General features: G+C 45.4%; 1 protein-coding gene across 5 annotated transcripts; it reads right to left on the bottom strand.

Annotated features, from left to right (window-relative positions):
- Positions 1-2,326: 2,326 nt before the first annotated feature.
- Positions 2,327-22,753, bottom strand: LOC111149432 (cleavage and polyadenylation specific factor 7). Of its 5 annotated transcripts, none has more exons than XM_022506494.1 (10): positions 22,690-22,753; positions 21,957-22,075; positions 15,454-15,672; positions 14,512-14,615; positions 13,963-14,135; positions 10,711-11,125; positions 10,093-10,211; positions 7,710-7,878; positions 6,905-7,072; positions 2,327-2,572 (listed from the first exon to the last, which is right to left on the bottom strand). In XM_022506494.1, exons 2-9 carry the CDS (start codon positions 22,008-22,010, stop codon positions 6,910-6,912), a joined length of 1,416 nt encoding a protein of 471 aa, XP_022362202.1. In that variant the 5' UTR covers positions 22,011-22,075; positions 22,690-22,753; the 3' UTR covers positions 2,327-2,572; positions 6,905-6,909. The 5 variants fall into 5 exon arrangements, with proteins under 5 accessions (XP_022362202.1, XP_022362201.1, XP_022362199.1 ...); XM_022506493.1 differs by having other exon boundaries at positions 13,990-14,135; positions 22,690-22,752; XM_022506491.1 differs by lacking the exon at positions 22,690-22,753 and adding an exon at positions 22,617-22,677.
- Positions 22,754-22,827: the final 74 nt, after the last annotated feature.

Genomic DNA, 22,827 nt, shown 5'->3' with positions numbered 1-22,827 from the left:
TTAGACAGCATGACGGTTTCCAAAACATGTTCACGTTGCTCTCTCGGATTCTTCAAACACCACTGTGTGAAAGGCAGAACAGCTCTGGTTCTCAGCTCACAGGTTATGCCGCGGTCCACAGACAGTGGCAGCGGGCACTGGCAGGCATACTTCCAGACTCCGAGCAGAGGAGTCTTCCCTTCCTGAACTTGAGAACATCAGAACCGAACTGTAAGGGGAGGACATTTACTCAGAGAACGAACCTTAGGAATCTTGAAGGACAAAGGACAACTTGGAATTTTTCTTCCCTTAGCTTAGCTGGCTAAGGAAGCAAGCTAACCCTCATGGGGCGCTTCAAAGACCTGCGCTCCAGGCCCCCTGGAGTTGCGCAGGCCACCACACGCCCAGCCGGCGCTTCTAGCTCCGAACTCGGGGCTTCAGTGCCATCCCAGAGCCTCTACGTCAGCCCCAGCCCAGGTCCCAAATACCTCAACAAAGCTATTCAATGCAGAATCCATAAAACAGCTCACACCCCATTTATTATTTAAAAATATTTTGTTACAAAAGGAAAAAAATACAATGCAGTATAAAAGATTGACAGCGTCATCAAGTTTATTACACAATTTTCAACCTATCAGAAAGACAAACAAATCACCGACAACAGGGGGACGGGGCCTTGGCCTTTTTGAGGGCTGGGTTTGTTTTTTTTTTCCTTTTGCTATCAGGAAATAGAACTAAAATTTGTGTCATTGAGTAAAAACAAAAATGGGGGAGAAAAAATTCTCCGGGTAAACGGCTTTTCTGGTATTCTATATATTTTTTTTCCTTAAACTGTCACCTTACTTGGTTTTCTCTACATTTTAAAAAGACACCCGGAGCTGCTCTCGAGGATAAGCACATCACTTAACACTTGGCCAGCCGGGCGGGGGGCCATGTTCTGAAGTGGAGGTGGGGATGGGGTTGGGGACAGGGGGAAAAAAGCTACAAACATGTAGCCTCTGTCCCAAGGGAATGTGCCTCTCCAACCCTGGGGGGACCCCCTCACTGACTGACTGAGGGCTACGTCAGAAACGTGCAGGGAAGAGGAAGGGTTCCGGTCCAACTCAGTCTCTCCCCTCTGAGCCAGAGGGTCCTGGGTGACCCTGCGTCTCACATGCCACAGCTCGTCTCACATGCCACGTCTCTTCTCCTGTTAGATGTCACGTGCCCCATACACGCATGCAGAGGCAGCAGCCATCGCCCCACGGGTACCGCAGGACTCTTGCTGCAGCTGTCGTCGGCAGCAAGCACACCCAACTTGGATGTTACGGGAAAAGCAATTCCATTTGCCTGTGTAGAAAATGGCCCCCGGAGTGGTGGTCCTTAGAACTCTGAGCTGAGCTCACCTGAGTCAGGCCCCGCTTCCTCCTCGCTCATCAGAGGCAGGAAGCACCTCCACACTGAGTGAGGGGAACTATTAATACATCAACAGTCAAAAGGTGGAAAGACATCAAATCTGTGACTTCACCTGCCTGCTAGTGCCAGGTTCTCCCACAGTGAGTAAAATAGGTATGTACCTGGGGGATGCAAGCCCATGCTTACATCGAACCTGAAAAATGAAAGCCTCTATGGAAGTAGGCCACAGCCTGCCCAACCTGCCTCCGTCCTCCCGCTCCTGGAGTTCACAAGGGTTCTTCACTGCTGAGGTCCGATGTCCCCATCTCCCAAGGGCAGTAGCTTCCTCTAAAACAAGGAAGCAGCCTTCGTGGGGGAGGGGCTCCACGTGTGAAATGAAAAAGCCCCAGGAAAGGGAACACCTAATACAGCGGGTTCTTCCAAGAGGCAACAAGCACGGAGCAGCAGCGGGTGGTAACTGGCTCTGCCAGGCTCCCCGGCAGCAAGCAACCTCAGGGGCCTTCTCTACTTAGGAGGGGCAAGTCCACTGAGGCGGCTGGGCAGCAGGGAGGTGGGAAGGTTCAGCCCTCTGGGAGGTCAGGGAAACGAACCGTCAATATGTGAGAGGGAAAAGCAAGAACAGGAGAAGCTTCTCGTAAGGGAATTTCTGTTCTCAGAGTCCCTCCTCAAAGGGCTGGGAAGGTAAAGGAGTTAAACAAAGAAGTGGTATGTTAGCAAGGGGTTTGGACCCTCTTGGCCCCACCAAGCCTCGTGCGGAGGGCAGGAGCCTGGGCATATTTTGGCACACCCAGTCACTCTCCCGGATCCTGCAGGGAGGATCCGTTTTCTTTGGGAAGAAAGTCTTCCTATCAGCCTCACCACTGAACTGCTCCTGGAGAATCAGAAACTCCTACGTTTCCTTGGACAAAGCACCATTCTCTGTGGAGACCAGGGGCCTGGACAGGTTTTCTTCCTGTCTGCCAGCCCTCCCAACCACACAAAGTCTTCAGGTTCCTTCCCCTGACAAACAGGAGGGGTGGGACTGGGAGGGCTGCCAGGCAGTCTTCAGTCCTGTAGGGCAGAGGGTATTCCCTGGGTGTCTGAAGGGGGTGAGGGGTTTGGAGGAAGGGGGGGGGGTGGAGTGGCCTCCGTCCTTTAGTCCTGATCAAGGTGAGGAGATGCAAGTCCATTAAAAAAACATTTGCTTCCAACCAGACTCCTGCAATGAGAACATCAGAAGAAAAGAAAACACACGTTAGCGGTTACCTTTCAACTGATGGGCTTACGCGAGTCACACTGGCATCCTCTGAAGTTACAATGTATGAAGTAGGGTATATACACAGACAGAACGCAAGCCTGGGAAAGTGAAGGAAAGAAAGCAGGATTGTCTGGGGGTGTCTGGCACTGTGCGCAGTGCGGGAATGGTTGCAGGAGCTACATTGAGTAGAGAGAAAAAAAGCAGTGACATCTCACTTTAAGGTTAGGGGAAAACAGACAATGAAACGAAGTTTCAAAGCAGTTTGACTGAAAAGGAGACTTTGCCTGGAGAAGTATGGAAACTACAACAATCCAAGGAGAGTTGCGATAAGGAAATATGGGGAACTGATTTACCATTTCAGAAAATCTGTTCTGAGCAAGTCAGAGCTTACCTTAAGGGGAGGGGTAAAAATCTGGAAATGGGAGGTACAATGGTAAGAAAACAAGTGTGCACGTAACCAAATCCGTTCACCCCCAAACACCCAAGAGGCCCTAGCAGGGAGCATGTACTTACACAGGAAACTCCTAAACTTTTCTCTCTAAGAAGCCCTGTTTAAAACAGACTCCAAACAGTGTTCTTGCAAGTACGTGTGCGTGCATACACACAAGGGGCCGGGGATCTTCTAACCTGTACTAAAGCTCAAGGGCTTCTATGTTTTTCCCCAGACAAGAGCTTTGAGTGAGGGACCCAGAAACAGCCTACCGCCAAGAGTTACCGGGCCGGCCAGAACAGAAAGCAGAGCATGGAGATCAAAGAACCTGCAGTCCCCATTCAAGAAACCTAAAAGCACAATTAAGAACTTCTGCCGAACAGTAAGACACTGTGAAAGCCACTCACTACATGTCTACCAAACTTTAGGTCCCTGGTATACCCAGCCCTTTTCCAGTGTTGCAGCATCAGGAAGCTGGGAAGCGGCCTGGTCATCTGACCGCATAAAACAGAACTCATAGGTAACAAGAGAAAGGGAGATTAAATTTAGGCTTGGTACTTCCGCTAAAGGCCAAACCCACAACACAGCCTGCACACAAGTGCTCACTTTATGGGTGCTCTTCTGTAACCCGGAGGAGCTATCCAAGGGGGGTGGGGGGGAATCCACAAGCTGCCTGACCCTTTGATGTTCTGAAATGGAATATTTCCGCTTGGGATCCCCAGAATCTGTTACAGAGGCCACTGCCTTCCGGCTTCTCTAAACACCTATACTGCAGGCATCTGTCTCATTTCCTGTGAGGGAAAACTGAAGCCCTCTGTGCCTCTCCCCTCCACACCATCTGCGTTTCTGAATCTTTGCACTGGATCAAAACTGAACAGAATGTTTAGTTTTCATTGGACCAGGAGGAAAGGAATGAGGTGAGAACGATTACATCTTAAGTAGGATAATATCTCCAAATAATGATCCAAGAGCCAAGAACCACGAGAAGTTGAAGCCAAAGCCACATATTACCTAAGGATATCCTCAAATTCCAAAGCATACACACATATACCCGAAAACAGATGTAGTTTGGGAACTGTCCATACAAAACAAAACACAGGATAACTAATACATCAAGAAAAGTCACCCAGTTCTTAGAGCCTATGGATACATTTGGTGGTAATGTTTGGATGCAGGCAGAAGCCCAAGTGGCCAATGAGACTGTGCCCTAGTGGTGGTGCCCACCCTGAGGCAGAAGGGACAGAAAAGCTTGCTGTCTGTACTGCTGCCTCTAGACAGACACACCTTTTGGCTCCCAGGGAACACTGTCCCTACAATATGAACACTAGTATCTTCTAACTAAAACATGTTGTACACAGAGCTTGCACAGTTCTCCAGCGAAATGGGCCCAGGCACCATCTCCCCAATGAGACGTCCTACGTCAGGACTTGGTGACTGCAGATAGAATGCAGAGTCCTTAAGATGAGATGTGAGAAAATGACATTTTTGGAGTGCCTGATGCAATTTTTTTGGACTAGTTATTTGGAAGGAATGAGTGACATATCTAAGGGATAAAACATGGGGACCCAGAAAACCTGTTTCAGAGTTCCTTTTCCTCCTCTTGTCAGAGGCCTGCACCAGCCAAATGACTGTTTTCTGGGAACTACTGGGTTGTAGGTTTTTCAGTTATCCAAAGTGCATCACCTCATAATGGAAAAAAAAAAAAAAAAGCCCATTTTATAGGCAGAAGAAATGAAGCAAAATGACGGCTCCTGTTTCAGGTTCAGATGTTCAGTCCCCAAAATACTAATTGTCAGTGGATCTCACAACTTCTGTCAAAAGGCTATTAGAAGCAAAGCTGCCAGAACTGTGACACGCAGTTCTATGTTCTAACTGCTAAAGGGAAAGTGGCCCCGAGACTGTAATTCATGCTCTGCACAGACATGTACCTCCCTGGTCACTATTCTAGTCTCTTCCACTCAGAAGGACCCACACTGTGAGCAGCAGGATTAAGGAAGGGGTGGCCCCAGACCACAGCAACACTAGCAACTGTGCCGGCTCAAACAAGAGCAGGGAAACGCTGCTGCTGCCACAGAAGGGATGGGACAGGAACAGAGGTTTACCCTGATGCTCACCCTCCCGCCCACCCCAAGGCCGAATGAGGCCAGAGCTTTTTGTGAGCTCTACTCCCCCTAGAGCCCTGGAGATACATGGGTACCTCCCCAATCTCAACCTGTTGCAAAACCCAGAAAGAAGTATCTAGAACGCACAGTCTATTGATTTTATATGGATTAGCTTCGATTTCCGTGACATCAAGCATTCTAAAATTTTGTGGAATAAACGAGTGGTTTAAGAACAGAGAAGGAAGGCAGGTAAAAAATGTTAACTTCTCATTTCCCACTCATTCACCTCCTAAAGAAGGTAGAAAGAAATTTCCAGCTCTGACTGCTTATATTAATGGCAGATAATGCCAAACAACAAAGTAGAGGGCGGCAGGAACACAGGACAGAACTCTTCTTGTTAGGACGCTGTCAGTAGGCCAAACACTGCTCTTTCTGTTTACAGTCCGGCTACTGCTGGTGAACTACAGGCATTCCCGGGGAGTGTAAGGGTCTCTTTCCCTGTCTTCATCCATTCACCCTTCTAACTCCCCTAAAGGCATGGTGGAGAGCCGTTCTCGATCCTCACCCTCCTGCGGGTCACTATCACCTCCGGTCAACCAAACTGCAACCCCCCACCCCACACAACACAACAAACAAAAAACAAGGACATTTTCATGACATACTTGATGTGGAACCAAAGTCAAGATGAGATACTAAAGTCATCTGGGTCATTCAGTAACTTCCAAGAACCAAAACCAGATCACCCTAGCCAGAGTCTAGACTGCTTTTAAAGGTCTCCAGAGAAACAGAATCAAAACCACTCTTGCTTGCTTATATACTAGAAACAAGTTTTGCTTGGAGCTTTCAGTTGCGATAGCTAAATTGGTGGGATAGAATGATGGGGCTGTGGTGCCTTCCCCCTACCCCTCCCTCAACCCAACCACTGAGGCCTGTCTGAGGATGAAGAGAGAGAAAGAGCAGAGCTGAGGGATGCGGAGGGGTTAAGTCCTGAGGAGCCCCCGAACCCAGCCAAGCCTAACTCAACTTCTCCATAACCCGAGTTAATATAGTTCCACTTACAACTCTTCTGCTTTTGTTTTTTGTTTCCCAAACAAATATATCCTTCCATTGAAATACCCTCCACACAGTCTCTATATTATTAAACATGATTATTTTTCGAGATCAGCTTTCTCCTAAAGCATCCTGAGTTTCAATATCCTTTTAATAGATCTTAATTCTTAAAAATCATCCATGTTGCGCCTCAAAAACCTACAAGTAGGCAGTGGTCTTACTTTTTTGTCCTGGTCAATTTTTCCTGAAAACACCTTGCAAGTTTAGTGGGGTGAAGATATAACTGGATATCGTCTACTGAGAACTTGGTATGTGACGAGTACCACGAGTGCTAATGCTCTGGGTGGACTGTCTCACTGAATTCAGCAAGACAGCTGCTCGTGCGATCTTCACTTACAAATGAGGAAACTGAAGAACAAAGTAACACGGCCAGCAGATACTATGTTCTCAGCCCGGACGCCAAGCTGTCTCTCAGATACCAGGTTAAGGCAGACAAGACACAAAACCAGCTCAATCTCAGGTCCATTTCAGGGTGAGACTTCTCCAAACAAGCAGGAAGAGCAGGAAATCTGCCCTCCTCAATTTTCTGTTACCTAAGTCAAAAAGTCCTCCCTTTCTCTTAATTTGCTTTCAAAAAGAGCAGACTCTTCATGATCATGATTTTTTTCTTTTATAAGATCGCCCACAGCCAGGAGCGGGGCTTCGTCCCACCTTTCTCAGTGGTGCCGGTCCCGTTCTCTATCCCGGTGTCTCTCGTGCTCCCGGTTCCTTTCTTGGAAATACTCATCATGCCGATCTTCGTTATGAAGCAGGTCCCGATGCCTCCTGCTGCTCTCCCGGGACCGGCTAGGTGACCTCTCTCGGGACCGATGTCTTTTCCTATTAGAAAGATCCTTCAGCCTCACTCGGAGGACCTACCACATGCCTTCCAAGAGTGTTGTGTTTTCGTGTTTCCGGTATTTGTCTGAACCACTTTTCTACTATGGGCCCAATGTCTGAGAATGTTAGCTCTTTGAGGACTGCTAGTCTTTTTTTGGGAAAATAGTAACAGTCAAATGTGTTGAGATCTTACTAATGCATCAGGCACAGTGCTAGGAGCTTTACATGCTTATCTCACCTAATCTCTACAATAGATCTGTAAGAGAAGTACTGCTATTGTCCCTTTTCCAAAGATGAGAAGAGTGTTTAGAAAGCTGACTGACGGCTATACTCAAAGCCATACAAGTACTTGGGAGCAAAACTAGATCTGAATCCAAGCACGTATGGCTTCAAAGCCCATGTTCTTAGCTATCCACCAGTCTATATTCCTAAACAGCCCGCTGCCTCACCGTGCTGGGTGACAACACGGACTGCACACGTTACGGCATGTGTTGACGCAGATGCTTGATTAATTCCGTCCCCTTAAAGACACCAGGGCGAGGCCGGCTCTTCCAGCCAGGGCCTTGCCAGATCCCCTGGGCTCTCTTCCTCCCCCTGCCAATCCCTGGAAGAGTTGCTGAAGCAACCAACAACTCACCTGGACGAGCTCCCGCTGGCACCCACACTGTAGGACTTGGCTTCAATGCCATGAAGACAGTCCTTAAGAGAGGAGATGAGGACACGGCAACGCTCATCATTGGCGACCCGGGACTGTTTGATAACAGCAATGGCTGTGAGCAGCGTCTCAATCGCGTCACTGTAATCCCCTGACAGGGGACGGATGGGAAAGGCCAAGGATGAGCAGAGGCAGTAAACTAACTGGACCGAAAGGAGAACTCAGGAGGACACAAAGCAAGAGTAACTAGTTGTCCCACAGAACCATGGTAAGATGGATGAGGCTTAGGTGGCAGGTAGAAGAGCAGACGCACCTATATTCCAACAGTCTGCGATCAGACAGGTTCTCGGATGTTGCTAGTGGAGGTACAAACCGGGGCAGGGTGGTCTGAGGGTGATCTGACGATATCCATTACAATAAACCATGTGCATACTTCCTGACCCAGCAATTCTAAGAATATTCTACTTCTGTTCACAAGTATGTATGCTTAACAATGTTATGTTTCAGCATTATTTTATCAAAAAATTAGACATAACCTAAAAGTTCCTTCAGTAGGGTGCTATATAAACTATGGGATGTTGGTTTTATAAAATACTACATAGTTGTTAAAAAGCACACAATACATCTACAGGTAAACAAAGTAATCCACGTAAAGCGCTTAGCACAGTGCCAGGCACACAGTAAGGGCTCGATAAACATTAGGCATTATTATATATTGACAGATGTCCAGAATATATTAATTTCTAAAAATCTGCAAAAACAGTATTCCGTTTTTGTAAAAAGAATAAAAATTCTATATATGTTGTCATATGCACAGAAAAAAAAAATCTGAGGGACAGACACTAAATTGTAGAAGGTGGTCTTGGTGGTGGTCCTTGTATAGACTTTTATTAATTACCACTGCACGTTTCTAAGTCTGAATTACTTTGAATCTATAATCAGATGTGTACACATGTATATGTAATGTATACCTAACACGTCTATATGTGGAGTGTATTCATACATATGTATTTTTTAAATTATGCTGCCATCAAGAACTAGCCCCTTCATTCCCCAAAGGTGAGCAGTGCTTGGCTCAGGGATCGTGGTCAGGGGCTGGGTACTTGCAGAATGCTTTCCCAAGCTAAATCTAGCACATCCAGACAGAAGATAATGCGAGGAAAGCATGAAACCAGACAGGGGTCCAGTGATGAGGACTGGCAGCCTCCTCTGTGCAGGGCAGTGAGAAGAGATCAGAAACTGTGGAGGAACTTTGATTCTGTGAAGGTCCAGGAACACCAGGATGTCAGCTCTACTGGGATGGGGAATTTCTGCTTATTTTGTAGGCATTCATTAAGTATTTGTGGTTTGAATGACTTAAATGAGAACAAAAAGGAAGGGAGATAGAGATTCAGTTATTGATTTCTCTAAGTGAAGGAGCTGATAAGGAAGTACAATGACTATTTCCTTTATACTCCTCTGTATATTGGACTTGTTAAAATGAGCACAGATTACTTTCTAATTAAAAAATCCTTCAGATGTCAATGAAAGTTTTCTGGAGGGAAAAAAAAAAAAAAAAAAAAAAGAGAGAGAATACATGTATTTCCTGTCTTTAACCTACTCTGTGGATTCAAATTTTGCAGCCAAAGATGAGAAATTACAGAAAACAGATGGTAATATTTAGTGTTAACTTACTTCTTAGGAGATCTGACAGTCTACATTTACATTAATGTGGGAAACTCACAAGAAGGAAGCGAGTATGACTCATATCATAATGTGAAACTTGGACCAGAACCCTATAAAGAACCAAAGATTCCATGCCAGGGCTCTCCGAGTCACAGCTTCTGGTTCTGCCCACTTAATACTGACAGCAGGGCAGAAGTTAGCTGTAAGGGCATACTATGTCTTACGATGACACCCAACAGACTTGCCTCTTTCTAGGATAGGCTACAGGGAGGCCAGCAGTTCTGTCTAGACCCCAAATATAAAGAGATTCCATATCAAACCACATCTAGTTGGGGTATCAGTCCTAAAAAAACCTGGGATCTATACTAGGCACTACAAAGACACTAGGTCCACTGATGAACCACTGAGATCTCCACAAGGCCAGGAATTTCATTCTACAACAAAAACTACAATCAGATACTATTAGTTATTTATAATCTAGTCACTAAGTTTGTCTTCATGGGGCAGGTCTGGATACAGACTAACACCACTAGAGCTTCCCCAAAGTCGTTCAAGCAGGTTATATATTACCCAAAATGTGCCACTCTAGAGAATCTAACAGTGCTCCAATTTTATCCTGTTGAACTTCTTGCCAATGGAAATGACAAAACATGGAAAAACTAAAGGTAAGGAGAAAATGGCAAAGGTAAGGGTGAGTTACCTGCACTGGCTCCAGCTACCGCTTTGGAAATGGCACTGCTGGAAATTGCTCTATTTCGCTTCATGATCTCTTCAAATTCTGCTTCACTCACTGTAGAGGGCGGAGGGCCCGAATCTCGGCTGCACAGAAATAATACCATTCCTGATTGCCCACACTTCTTATTATCTTTACCAGATCCTACCATACAGTGTTAATCATGCTCTCCTATATAATGTCTTAAATGCTTCTCAGCCTGCTCACGTTTTATGTGTTCACATTCTCTTCAAGGACAGGATTTACAACATATTCTTTTGTAATTCTGGCGTGACCCGATAGCGCTAGACATTCACAGCAACCCTAACAGCCACATACAGCACTTGATTTAATCAAGCTCCTTAAAAAGGGATGCCGAAGACATGGTTTGGGTCAAGAGACTTAGATGCAAATGAAACACCAAATAAAAAACATTATCTAACAGATGGTTAACTATTTCCCAGGACTCAATACTATGACAACAGAGTTTCCACAAGGGAGAACACAAGAATTCACACTCACTTCCTCAGGGAGAATAAAATGCTTAACACATGGTGTACCCTACTATACCTGGCTCAGATCTGAAAGGAACAAGATAGTCCTTACCTGCCATGGTGGTTATAGGGTGCGGAGGCCTTCATGTAAGTATCTGGTGGAGGCCCCACTGTAGCATTTGGTGGGGGGAAGAAGGCTGGATTGAGGTGAAGGGCAGGTGGGATGGCCCCAGGGGGAGGTACAGCCAGATGAGGAGGTAATCGAGGAGGAGGGGGCATGAGATGCTGGTAGTGGATGCCAGGAGGAGGAGGAGGGACCCCAAAACTTGAGGAGAGAGGAGGAGGAGGTGGAATTGGGGGTGGGGGCAAACCCATCAGGGGGAGGGCTGAAGGAGGGCGATTGAAGTAGGGTAGCACACTGGGGGGCTTATCCACACGGGCCGATGAGGGTACAAGGTTCTCAGAGGGTGTGGCCCGTCCATCAGCAGAATCACTAGAATCCCGGGAATGGGCCCGTGGAGGTATTCCTATGAAGGAAAACAGAACTAACGTTACTGCCCAAAGCTTTACATGTACCCATGGAACCAGATCATCCTTCAGGAAGAGTCCTCTGACACCATACTGAAGAAGGCGACAGGCACCTGAGGAAGAAGGTAAAATTATCTACTCCTTTTTCTTTGGCCTCAGAAAGAAAGGGCAGAGGCAAGTTAGTAAAGTCATAAACCCAGAAAGCAATTATCACCAATTCCATGTCAAAGAATGCTCTTTATCTAGAACTTTATGCTTCACACTTAATTTATCCTTCGATTTGTCTTCTATTTCTAAATGCAGGACCCTAATTAACGCATGAGAAAATGACACTGTTGAGAAGTATGTTCATTACTGTTCTGGTGGATTCAAGCAGATGTGAAATCACCCGTCCCTGATCAAGAGGTTCAGGGCCTCTCTCCTTCGACCAGTACTAGTAGACCTGAGATCAGTACTATCCTACTGTGCACCTGGAATTTTCTCTTTGCTGGGAATTTGGGAAAAGTGAGAGAAGGGCAGGGGATAGATACTTCCCCCCATTCACATACCAAAATGGTCACTGGGATGGGGAAGAGACATACGCCACAGAAGACTAGAGGTCAAGTGAGAAGCAGAGAAAATGGGAGGTAAGCCAAGATAAGATGTGTCCACAGACAGAGCAGATGGCACAGATGACTGCAGGGCCTCCTAGTAAAAGCTTAGTTTTTAAAAAAAAGCCTCCCATTTAGGGAACTCCCACTGTATTTCAATGGCCCAAACACTGTACCCCACAGGAGGATCACCACCGCACGCTGTTATGGTGCTGGGCACAACAGGGGCTCACACATGCTTGTTTACAGCTGGGGATATGGCTGGCCATTGTCAAGTCACTCAGTTAAACTTGTTCACTCTTGCCAATTTAACAGCCAACTCCAAGCCTGGTTCATGTGGAATCCAACAGAACATGATCCCATGGCCTTAGGAGTCTTGGAAGCAGAGAGATGCTGTTGGCAGTCAAATGTGGACAGAAAGGTGAGTGCTACTAAAACTAATACTTGCTGGTAAACTCAACTCCGGTTTCAGGCATGGGGGGACCCATCATCTCAGCAACCACCTCGCTTTGTCCTCTGTGGTTTATCACTGGTGCCGGTCATGGCACACTTGTGCTTCATGTCTCATCCACATGGCAACCTGTTTCTTCCCTGAGTTCTTTCAAACCAAAGAAAGAAGTATTAGCAAGTGGGATCCTCTGAAAGTTAGCCATCTTCCCAGCTACTCTTCCTACTTGTGCAAGGGTTCTGTTTTGTATCTATGGCTACAATCCCAAGAGGAGCAACCATTTTTAAGCAGAGAAGTCCACCAGCTGTACTTGGTACTGTACTACGCGACAGAGCAGAAAACCACCACTCAGTCACTGCCATCATTTCAGCAAAGAAAGGGAACACCGAGGAGTAAACAGCTAAGCGGAAGTAGGAATGCTATCCCTAATGCAACTGTACATTTATGCAGCTTAGAAAAGTCAGAAAAGGGTCAAATCATACAAAAGCTCTGAAACAGAAGAACTTGAAAATTCAAGCTGTTAAAGAAGAAAAGTATGTGCCTTTTAACCCAGAGCAATGGGAGTTCACACTATACCCATCTAGGCTCTCAATCCAGTCAGAAGAACAGTTGTTCCTATGCAAGAGAGACGTGGCCTATCTCCACCTTCAATCAATCGATACAAGATCCCAGTGGACCACCCAATCAATACAAAGCACTATTTTGAGAGCAGAACCTAAGAAATGACAGAATGCAAGTGATGACACTTTCCCCACGACCCCCACCCCTCACCCCCACTGTCAGAAAAGAAAGAAAAGGCAGTTGGCTGCTTCGGGCAAGGCCTTGCAGGGTGGCTGCACCTTGTGAGGTCAGGAAAATCCAAGGTCTGGTCCTCAGGTTTCGCAGATTCAGAAACTCGACTTTAGAAGTTCACCCAGGGGTGACTGTACCCTAGAAAATTGATTCACGCTAACCAAACTCACAAGAGACTGATTCATAAACCAGAATGCCAATTTATTAATTTACAATGAGAAATATAACTGCCAAGCAGACCGGAATACTTGTGTCGGCTGGTCAGCGCATTCTCTTCCCAGTAGGAGAGCCTAGTTGGGAAACCAAATTAGTATCAGAAGGTGGCTTGGTGAGTACAGAATCAGAACAAAGGGAGTAAGGCGAACTCAGGGAAACTATCATCAAGCTAAGGTCATGTAATGCAGCTTTATTAGTAGGAAATACTTGCCAAGCAGATTAAAGTATCAGGTAACTGAATGGGCACCCTATCCCCTGGATAGTGCTGGAGAAATATTGTTAAACTCTTCTTTTCCAACATGCCTTTTGGTTGATTTCTTACAAAGCACCCTTCCAGCACATGTTTATGATAAGATTATAGCCATCTTTACAAACATTACCTTCACATTAGGGCGGCTGCTTGTTAATTTATAAAGAGCACGTTACAATTAAGCCCATTCACTTATACACTGATTTTTTACACAAAACCACATAATTTAAAGTTGACAGGAACTTTAAACATCATGTATCTATTTCAGAGGGGAGAAGAGGCCCTAAGCAGTACAGTGACTTCCCCAAGGTCACACAATGAGTCAGTGGCAGAACCAGACTATAACCGGAACCTACCTCTCAGCACAGTGCTCTTTTTTGTACACAGCCTCATTTTTGGATCTACTAATTGCCCATGCCACCACCCACAACCACCACCACCACCCCCCCCCCCCCAACTCCTCCACACTGGAGGCAGAGCCCATACAACAGAAAACAAACCCACAAAATTGCCCCCTTCATACAGATGGTCTCCACGTACCCCCTCTTGGGACTCGGACGCACTCACGTTTCCGAGCCTGTGCCTCAAACTGTGACAGGTTTTGCCGGGTGGCCGGCCTCACGTCCACTTTTTCTCCATTAAGAACTTTTCCTGGAAGGAGTTCCAACAATTTGTGGACAGAGTTTTCAGAGGCTACCACCACCTCAGCATACCTTTGGGAAGAAAAATTAAAAATGAGTGAGATCTACTAGTCAAGCAAGAGAGGAACAAAGAAACTCTCTTCCACTTTTAGTGAAAATGGGTAAAGCAAAAATACCTTGCTAATACAACATACACAAAACTGGCACCAATGAAAAGGTGTCAGTCTATCTTCCTATTATTTGGAATCAGAAATTAGTTCTTTTTGCCCCTTGATGGATGGACATTGTTACACTGCAGCTAGGTCCCCGTTCTAAGGTGGTCTGTCAAAGCCAAGGCAATAACCTGGGCCAGGGGTCAGAGGGATTAAAACCCAGGGACAAAATACATCGTAGATCTGTGATCCTAATGATGACAAACTAAACAGGACTTCTCAAATCCAGACCTCACCCTTTGGACTGGCCATTTGCTCGATTCTCTGCAAATTTCAACTCCACCACATCATAGACTCCTATAGAGCGAATAACCTGGATCAGCTGCTGGTCTGTGGTCCACTGGGGCCGGCAAGATGGAAAAGGAAGAAATGTCAACAGCTACACCCCCTCCCCACCTAGAATGTCCCAAACCCTTTCCCCAAACCTAGGATTCTAGTCACAGCCATGACCTCCCACAGAAACCCAAGAGCCCATCAATAGTTCAATTAGCACAGGCTTTTCTGATTACCCTCAACCCACCCAGAATTCCAAAGCCCCCCACTCCCTTCCCAATCCCCATTTTTTGAGATTAAGAAAATTAAAACCTATTTTAACTTTGACCGCCATTTGGGCTGCCTGGTCATCAGTTAAAACAATGATTACTAACAGCTTTTAATGAGAGACCTGACAGGCTATAGTTTGACCACTGTCAGGAACTTTTCCCTCAGTATGTACATTTCCTAATTTGGACCCTCCCTCCACCAGCCCCAAAACATGTCTGTCACCAAAGAACTTTTGCAGAACAACAATCGCCACCTACCCTGAATACACTAGAACTATCAAGGTCTTTGATCCCTGTCACCCATCGTTATCAAAGGACCATCGAATGACCACCAAGAGTTCAAGGTGTTCACTCTGAAATCTCATCCCACAGATGACCCTGCTAGACATAAAGCCCCAGGGTCAGGGGCATTAACAAGATGGCAGAAAAAGCAACTACCCACTTATTGCTTTCTTCGGCACCAGTACGTCCTCAGGATAGTTCTCTTTCAGAGATCAATCCAACCTGATCCCAGGAAAAAGAAATCCAACCCCATCAGAGCACAAAACAGTGCAACAGTGGTTTTTGAAAATGCCATCACCTCCCAGCGCTCTCCCTCCAGCCTACCCAGAAGGCTTTCTGGTTCCCCATGCTCACCCAGGAGAAGCTGCCCACGTAGACAGCAGCTCGCCTATTGCGGAGGCCGCTGTACGTGTACAGGATCGCAGGACTCTTGTTATTGGGCTTGGGAGACGGCTCCTGGCGAACAGGAGGAGGTGGCTCAGTGCTGCTGCTTCTATCATCTGAGGGCTGGGAGGTGGCTGTCAACACGTCATCATAGAGGTCAATCTGATCTGTATTGTTGAACTCTGGGTCCTAAGAGATGGGTTGGCAAAGGTGGGTTTGCAGACCTTCCAGACCTTCCACTGGATTTATTCTGTTTCATTCTAGTTTACTTAGAATCCACAGTCAAATACTTCATAAGACAACATACAAAAACTTCCCTGTTCTACTCTAGGAAACTAGGTAAGAATAATTTTTCACTTAAAACCATTTCATTGAATTATGCTTCTGTAGGTTTTTCTCCCAAGACCCTGTTAGTAGTCTGCAATGTTTCCAGCTTCAGCCAACTGTAAGAATCAAAAGGTACATGATGATTACAGAAGCAAACTAAGAACGCATAAAGATGCACCTGCTACTGTTGTCAATGAGGTCAGCTTCTGAAGGGCGACATCTAAGCGTAACGAAAACTTATTTTCCACATCTTGTGCTATTTCCAAAATCAAGAGTTACAGAAAACTTACTACTCTATTTAATGAGAATATATTCATCTCGAAATAAAAAGCAGGGAAAAAGCATATTAAAGTGAGAACCCAGAATGCAAAAAAAGAATCAGAGCTACTGGTTTAAACTTTCAGATTTACACAAATGACTCAGAGAAGCTCTAAAACTCAACAACCCATCTTTCTAGTAACCATCAAAGAAACATTTTTAAAAAAGGGAAAAGAATACTCTGGGAGATTTTCCCTTACTATTTCTCAGATGATAATTGCAACTCCAATATATTACCGTGACTCTTAATAAATAAGAGACTTTTCGGAGCAACACCAGAGATGTTCAAGGATACACAAAAACAGTGAAGTTCTCTCCAATCTAAGGGTCAGAAAAAAGGACAAACACCCACACCATAAGCTATGCCACAGTAAGCATTTACAACGTGAACATGTACTCCAAAAACATAATGCGTGGTATACTTTATGTATTATGTTTACTTGTTTATTGCTATCATGGGCTGAATTTGCCTGTTCCCACAAAAATGCTATGTTGGAACCTATTCCCCAATGTGATGGTATCAGGAGGTGAGGTCTTTGGGAAATAATTACAATTAGACCAGGTTTTGAGGGTGGAACCTCATCAAGCCAAGAGCTTGCTTGCTCTGCTCTGCATCCACGAGGACACGAGCTGGCATTGTGCAACCTGAACAGGGCCCTCTCTGCCGCCCAAACCTGACTTCAACCTTCCAGTCCCCAGAACCACGACAAGTACATCTGTTGTTTATAAGCCACTCAGTTTTTGGTATTTTCTTATAGCAGCCAAATTAACACCATATACCCCAAATCCTAAAACCGGAAGAGCTACGACCAGGAAATCTTAATGTTTCAGATTTGTGATGTCATCTCAAAGAGCTCTTTTTATGTTCCGGATCGAGAGTATTTTTCAGGAAATATTCTGAAACATCCCAACAGTGCTAAAGATGCTGCCGAACTGACAGAGACACACGTTCCAAGTGTTTTAAGGGAACTACAGCTCATTCACGTCATTGCTGTATTTTTAAAAAAGGAATAAAGGAAAAACCTACATTAAGTAACTTGTCTAGTTCCCTGAAGAAAGGGAGCACTTCCTCCAATGCAACTCAAGACGGGAAGCTCCAGTAACTTTCTCTGTTCAATTCCATTATAAGAACTGTAGATTCTAAAGTGAGACTAGAGAGGGGACTCACTACAAAACTCATTCCTAGACCTATATAACATCGCATGCTTCTGGAAACCATCTTTCAGTTTCTCAGTTCATCTCAAGTACTATGGAAGAACATGCACACAAAAATAGCATTATCACTGTTCTGATAGTCAAAGGGAAAGGATTCTACTTCCTGAGGCAAAGAATAATTTCAAATACTACAAATTCTCTAAAAAAAACCACAAGAGAGGAGTTTATACCTTGTAAAAATATCAGAGAGAATGGCAAAAGAGACTAACCTTTTTAGAGGGAATTTAAAAACAAGAAAGGGGGGGGCAGTGTGGAACCCAGGTGGCTCCGTCGGTTAAGAGTCAGACTCCTGGTTTCCACTCAGGTCGTGATCTCAGGGTTGTGGAATCGAGCCCCATGGGCTCTACACCCAGCGTGGAGTCTGAGATAGTCTCCCTCTCCCTCTGACCCTCCCCTGCTCATGTGCTCTCTCCCTCTAAAATTAAAAAACTAAAATCTTAAAAAAAATCAAACAAGAAAAGGAATCAATGAAGACAAGTAAGCACAGAAAGACTGTTCTATGTAGTCAAATTACAAATAAATAAGCATCTTGGATAAAAAGAGTATGTAAAGAACAGGAAGAGAAGAGAACATCAGAGAGCACAGGATGGATAATAAATTAAGTGCTAAAAACTTGTCAAATACAATGAGTGTAAAATACTTCATAGCCCTTTTGTCTCAAAGAACTGCAACTTTAAACAAAATCACTTATTCACTTATTCATAGAGTAGGGATGGGGATATGCCTTATGGGTCAAGGTAAAGGAAAAAGAGGGAAACCACTGGATCCTCTCTGATGTTCTAATCCTTAGAGAGCACTACTTCACTCCAGGGCACTTTTTAAATTTAACTCAAGGATTCTGAAGTAAAACATAAAGGGGAATAAAGAAACACACCATTTTAGGGCGCCTGGGTGGCTCAGTGGGTTAAGCCACTGCCTTCAGCTCAGGTCATGATCCCAGGGTCCTGGGATCGAGTCCCGCATTGGGCTCTCTGCTTAGCAGGGAGCCTGCTTCCCTTCCTCTCTCTCTGCCTGCCTCTCTGCCTACTTGTGATCTCTGTCTGTCAAATAAATAAATAAAATCTTTAAAAAAAAAAAGAAACACACCATTTTAGATACTCAGTGCAACCAAACTGGAATTCCTTCCAGGCAGTATCTGGGATTCAGAGACGTGTGTCTAAAATTTATAATACCAAAATTACCACTGATAATTGGGCAGTGAACTAACACGCAGATCTGGACAGCTCAGAGACCAACACATCACCAGGAAATCTCCCATACTGCAAGCCTACGCCAACAATCTACTCTTTAAGGAACCCTTAAAGAGCACGAAAGACTCAAGTCCTGAAAAACCTTGTATATGGATTACCTTACCACTTTAAGAAGCACAAATGGATTCAATGAATCCAAAATTGTCACAAGATTCAAATGGTTTCTCTGGGCCATAGAACCTCGGTTCAAAAAAGTTGGTGGGAACTGTTCTGATGCACAGAGCAGGCCTGTTGAGGAGTCTGTTGAAGAAACAACGTATCAAGTTCTGTCTGGATTTAAATCTACTAGCAACACCAATGCATTTTAACTTCTTCAGCTGGTAAAACAGAAAAACAGGTTAAGGGCCTGAGGTTTTTCTGATTACCATATATGAGCTGGTGATCATGCAGTGTTGGATTAGGTTAAAGCAAAATCTAATTCTACAAATTAAATGAAAAATACAATGTTTTACATGCATTGATGCTGAAGGTTTCATTCCAGGGAGATTAAAAAGTAAGTATGTATTTAAAACTAAATGAAAATCTCAAGAAAAATTTTGTGTTTAATAGCATAGAAAGAATTAGGACTATCTCTGAAACTTTTTAGATACAAAAGAACTTGCGCGATTTTGAATTTAAATAAGAACTTCTCCACCTGTATGCTCAGTGTTTCTACCTTCCAACCCCCTTTTCCTGATATCTGAGGGAAGTAAGAAAAGCTAAGATTTATTGTTCTCAAGGCCACCTACTTGATACCATTGTTCTTCTAATTGTAACAAAAGCTCTAAAAAAGTTTTGGCTTTATAATGACTATGTCTAGTCCTCACCTTATGCCCTCCTTCCCTGCCATCCACTGTCCTCAACTACCAGGAATGGAACCTCTTTTGAACACAGGGATCCATTTTGTCCCTGTTCGCTCACTAGTCCTGACACTAACAGAAATTGCTCAATAAGTACTTATTGATGGAAGTGGCAAACAGAATTGGGCAATGTGCAAAGCGTCTCCCTTAAGAGGCTAAACACTCAGTAAAGTGGCAGCTCTCACTTTTTCAGAGTGCTTCTCCCCAGTCCAAGAGAGCAGCTGTGAATTTCAAATCCCAGTGTGACAGGAGTAAAGCAGCTCTGCAAAAGAGGCTTTTATAGCCTGTGTCATAAGAGATCAGGGAGCCAGAACCACAGGGTTCTGTCCAGGGACTGTGTTCATTTTGCTTGGGGAGCAGAGTACGTGTGACAGGGTTCTCGTGCATGGGTCGGCTTGGAATGAATCCTTAATATTCCTCAAACATTCTAAAATACAATCCGTACTGGCTGCCTTCAGTCTAACCTTGCTTTTAACAATCCCCGCCAAACAGAACTTTAATCATTTCTTTAGCAGCCTCCAAATTACACTAAATCCAGCTTTACCAAAAATTAATTCACTGGGAGTGATGGGGGGTGAGCAGTGGGCGGCACCCCTCCTGGACCTTCCACAAATGGACATAAAACATTCAAAATCTATACTTCTTTCACCGTGCCAAGCATTAAATATTGTCTGTTCAGTATAAATGTCTACTAGATTCCACATGCCATCTCAGGCCTATCTTAAACTCACAAAAAAGCCTTTTCTAACTGAAGAGATATAACAAATTGAGGCCAATGACTTCTATCCTCACAAAACAGTGACCACTAGACAAGGCCTGTGCCTTGACTAGAACCTCCAACTTACACTGCTTAAGAAATTATGGATTTCCATTTTTTTTCAGACCAAATGTGGCTAGACCTGTACCACTCTGCCCGTTTCTCAAAATGAATCAGTAGCATTGTTATCAACCCAGAAAAGGAAATTAAGGGGGGGGGAGGGTTTTTATTATTAATAAATAACTACGAGAACCTCCTTCTTTTCTTCCTGTCTTGTATTAAAAACAGAACAAAAGCAACCCACAACTTGTAAAGCGTAGTAAAGATCTGATTCAAAGTAAATGGAAAACAATGGTGTGTAACTACACTCCTATTCTAAATATTTCTTTTCATCCATAATTACTTGACTTGTTTGAACTTAACAAGTTTTTTTCCGTATATTTAGGTCAACTGGTAGTCACATGTAGAGGACTCAGTTTACCTGAGGAGACCTGGGAAAATGGCAATTAAACAAATTAACTGGTGACGCTGGTGGGTACAAGCTCACTATACTGTCCCACTTTTGTGTTCTAAAATCTCCACGTTAAAACAGGACAATGTGGTTTTTGTTAAATGTATACTTGTGCCAAGTAAAGAAAATGACATGTATAAAACCTCTATTGGCTTGTATAAAAGTCAGGGTCTAACCAGGGGACTTTCTTTCTCTAATCTTTTTATCTTTTTTCCAGGTCCTTATGTATACCCACTGAAAGATCCTAATGGGAAGAACCAGTTTAATCAAGTAAAAATGGGACTGAAAACAATCTGGGTAAGATAATTATTGAGTTTTAAAGAGACTATGGAACATTCTTGAGATTGACCTCAGTATGTTAGATTATCATTTCAAGGGAAATCACTACATAATGTTCCTTAACATAACATAGAGCAACCAACAAATCCAGGGTATATAAGGGGGTCTACAAGTGCTTTTTAACTGGTTTATCCAATACCTTTACCTCTACCCTCAAAACAATTGAATTCACCAATAAAATTTATTTCACCAAAATGCCTATGTACCTCTTAAGACTAGAATCAAACTACTTAGAGAAGGAAGACAGACCCAAAACAGTCAGAATGAAGCTGCGATTAAATGCTAAAGTACGTCTTATACTGTGTTTTTGCACCATCTTATGGAGAAGAGGACTAAATTTCTCCAGCTGCCCTTTCAAAGCATCGAAAACGGGGGTGCCTGGGTGGCTCAGGACATTAAGCCTCCTCTTGATTTCAGCACAGGTCGTGATCTCAGGGTTGTGATCTCAGCTCTGCACTGGGCAAGGAGCGCTTAAAAGTCTCTCCCCCTCTCCCCACCTCTCCCTCACAAAAGAAAAAAAAAAAAAAAAGATCCGCAAAGGAACAGGTATGAACACTGTCCTCATGAATACTACAGCAAACGTTAAGTGTGATTTTTAAGTGTGGTTAGTCTTTGAGGAGACTGACACCCAAGTTTGGCCTCCTGGGGGAGCAAGTTCCACAGGTTGACTCACCATTCTATTAAACCTAATTTTTATTTGCTTTTAAAGCCTGTAAAATTAAGCCTTGGGAGCTTAAAATTAACATAAGCGGAATGATCAGACGTCTTGAAAGTCTGTGACATAGTAAAATTTTAGACCCGATAGAGAGATGTTCAGGCCTAGCAAGGCCTGCCGCAGCTTGGAACCACTGCAAGTTTGACGAAAGTGATTCTTCAGCAGATCCAGGAAAATCCCAATGCTCCCGATGACCCCTCACCTGATTGAACTCCTCGTCAGCATAGATATCAATCAAGTCCACTCCTTCTGACATGGCTCCGGAAGGAAGATCGCGAGCCCGAAGAACGGACAAAGTAAGGAAGATGCCACTGCGGTATCCTGAAAGAGGCAAGAGTTAGAAGGCATGAGGGTCCCGGGCTCGGAGGAGAGCAATGGTTGCCAACCTCCCGTCTCCAGAGACACAGCATCCCGGTAGCCCAAGCTCGGTCCACCCGCTCCGCTCCGCCCCGCCCCCGGCCTCGCGCCGCCCCTTGCTCTCCCAGGCCGCCGGGGCTCGCGGGGCTCGCTGCCCATCACCCTCGGGCCCGACCCGAGTTGCGCCGCAGCTGCCCGTGGCGCGACGGCAAAGTCCAGGCCTCTGCTCCTAGGGGCCCTGGGACGGCGCTGGAAAGAACGACGGCGTCAAAGCCGCAGCCCCAGCCCGCTGCACCTGCCTAGGACCCAAAGCGGTCCCGGCTAGAGTCCCCGCGGGTCGTGGAGCTCCAGCCGCCTCCGCTCCCCACCCAGGCCTAGTCCTCGCCCCCAACTAGGCCCGCCCCGCTCCCTCCCCACAGACTCGGCCCCGCGCCCTCGGCCTCCTCCCTCAAAGGCCCGCACCACCCCGCGCCCGCCGACTCCGGCTACCCCAAACTCAACCGACCCCCTCCCAGTCTCAGCGCTGGCCCCGAGCCCTCTTCCGGCCCAGCCGGCCCACGGCCGCGCGCCCCCGTTACCGGGAATATGGCGGCGGCGGCGGCGAGTCCGGACTAGGCCCGAAGCGCGCGAACCGCTCTCGGCCCCAGGTCCCACCCCCCCCCCCCCTCTGGCGTCACACGCACAGCCACTTCCGCAAGACGCAGGAACGCATCTTC

This window comes from Enhydra lutris, unplaced genomic scaffold (assembly GCF_002288905.1).
Source record: "Enhydra lutris kenyoni isolate GAN:26980312 unplaced genomic scaffold, ASM228890v2 scaffoldscaffold22, whole genome shotgun sequence".
NCBI classification, from domain to species: Eukaryota; Metazoa; Chordata; class Mammalia; order Carnivora; family Mustelidae; genus Enhydra; species Enhydra lutris.
This window is presented reverse-complemented; position numbering and strand designations above follow the sequence as displayed.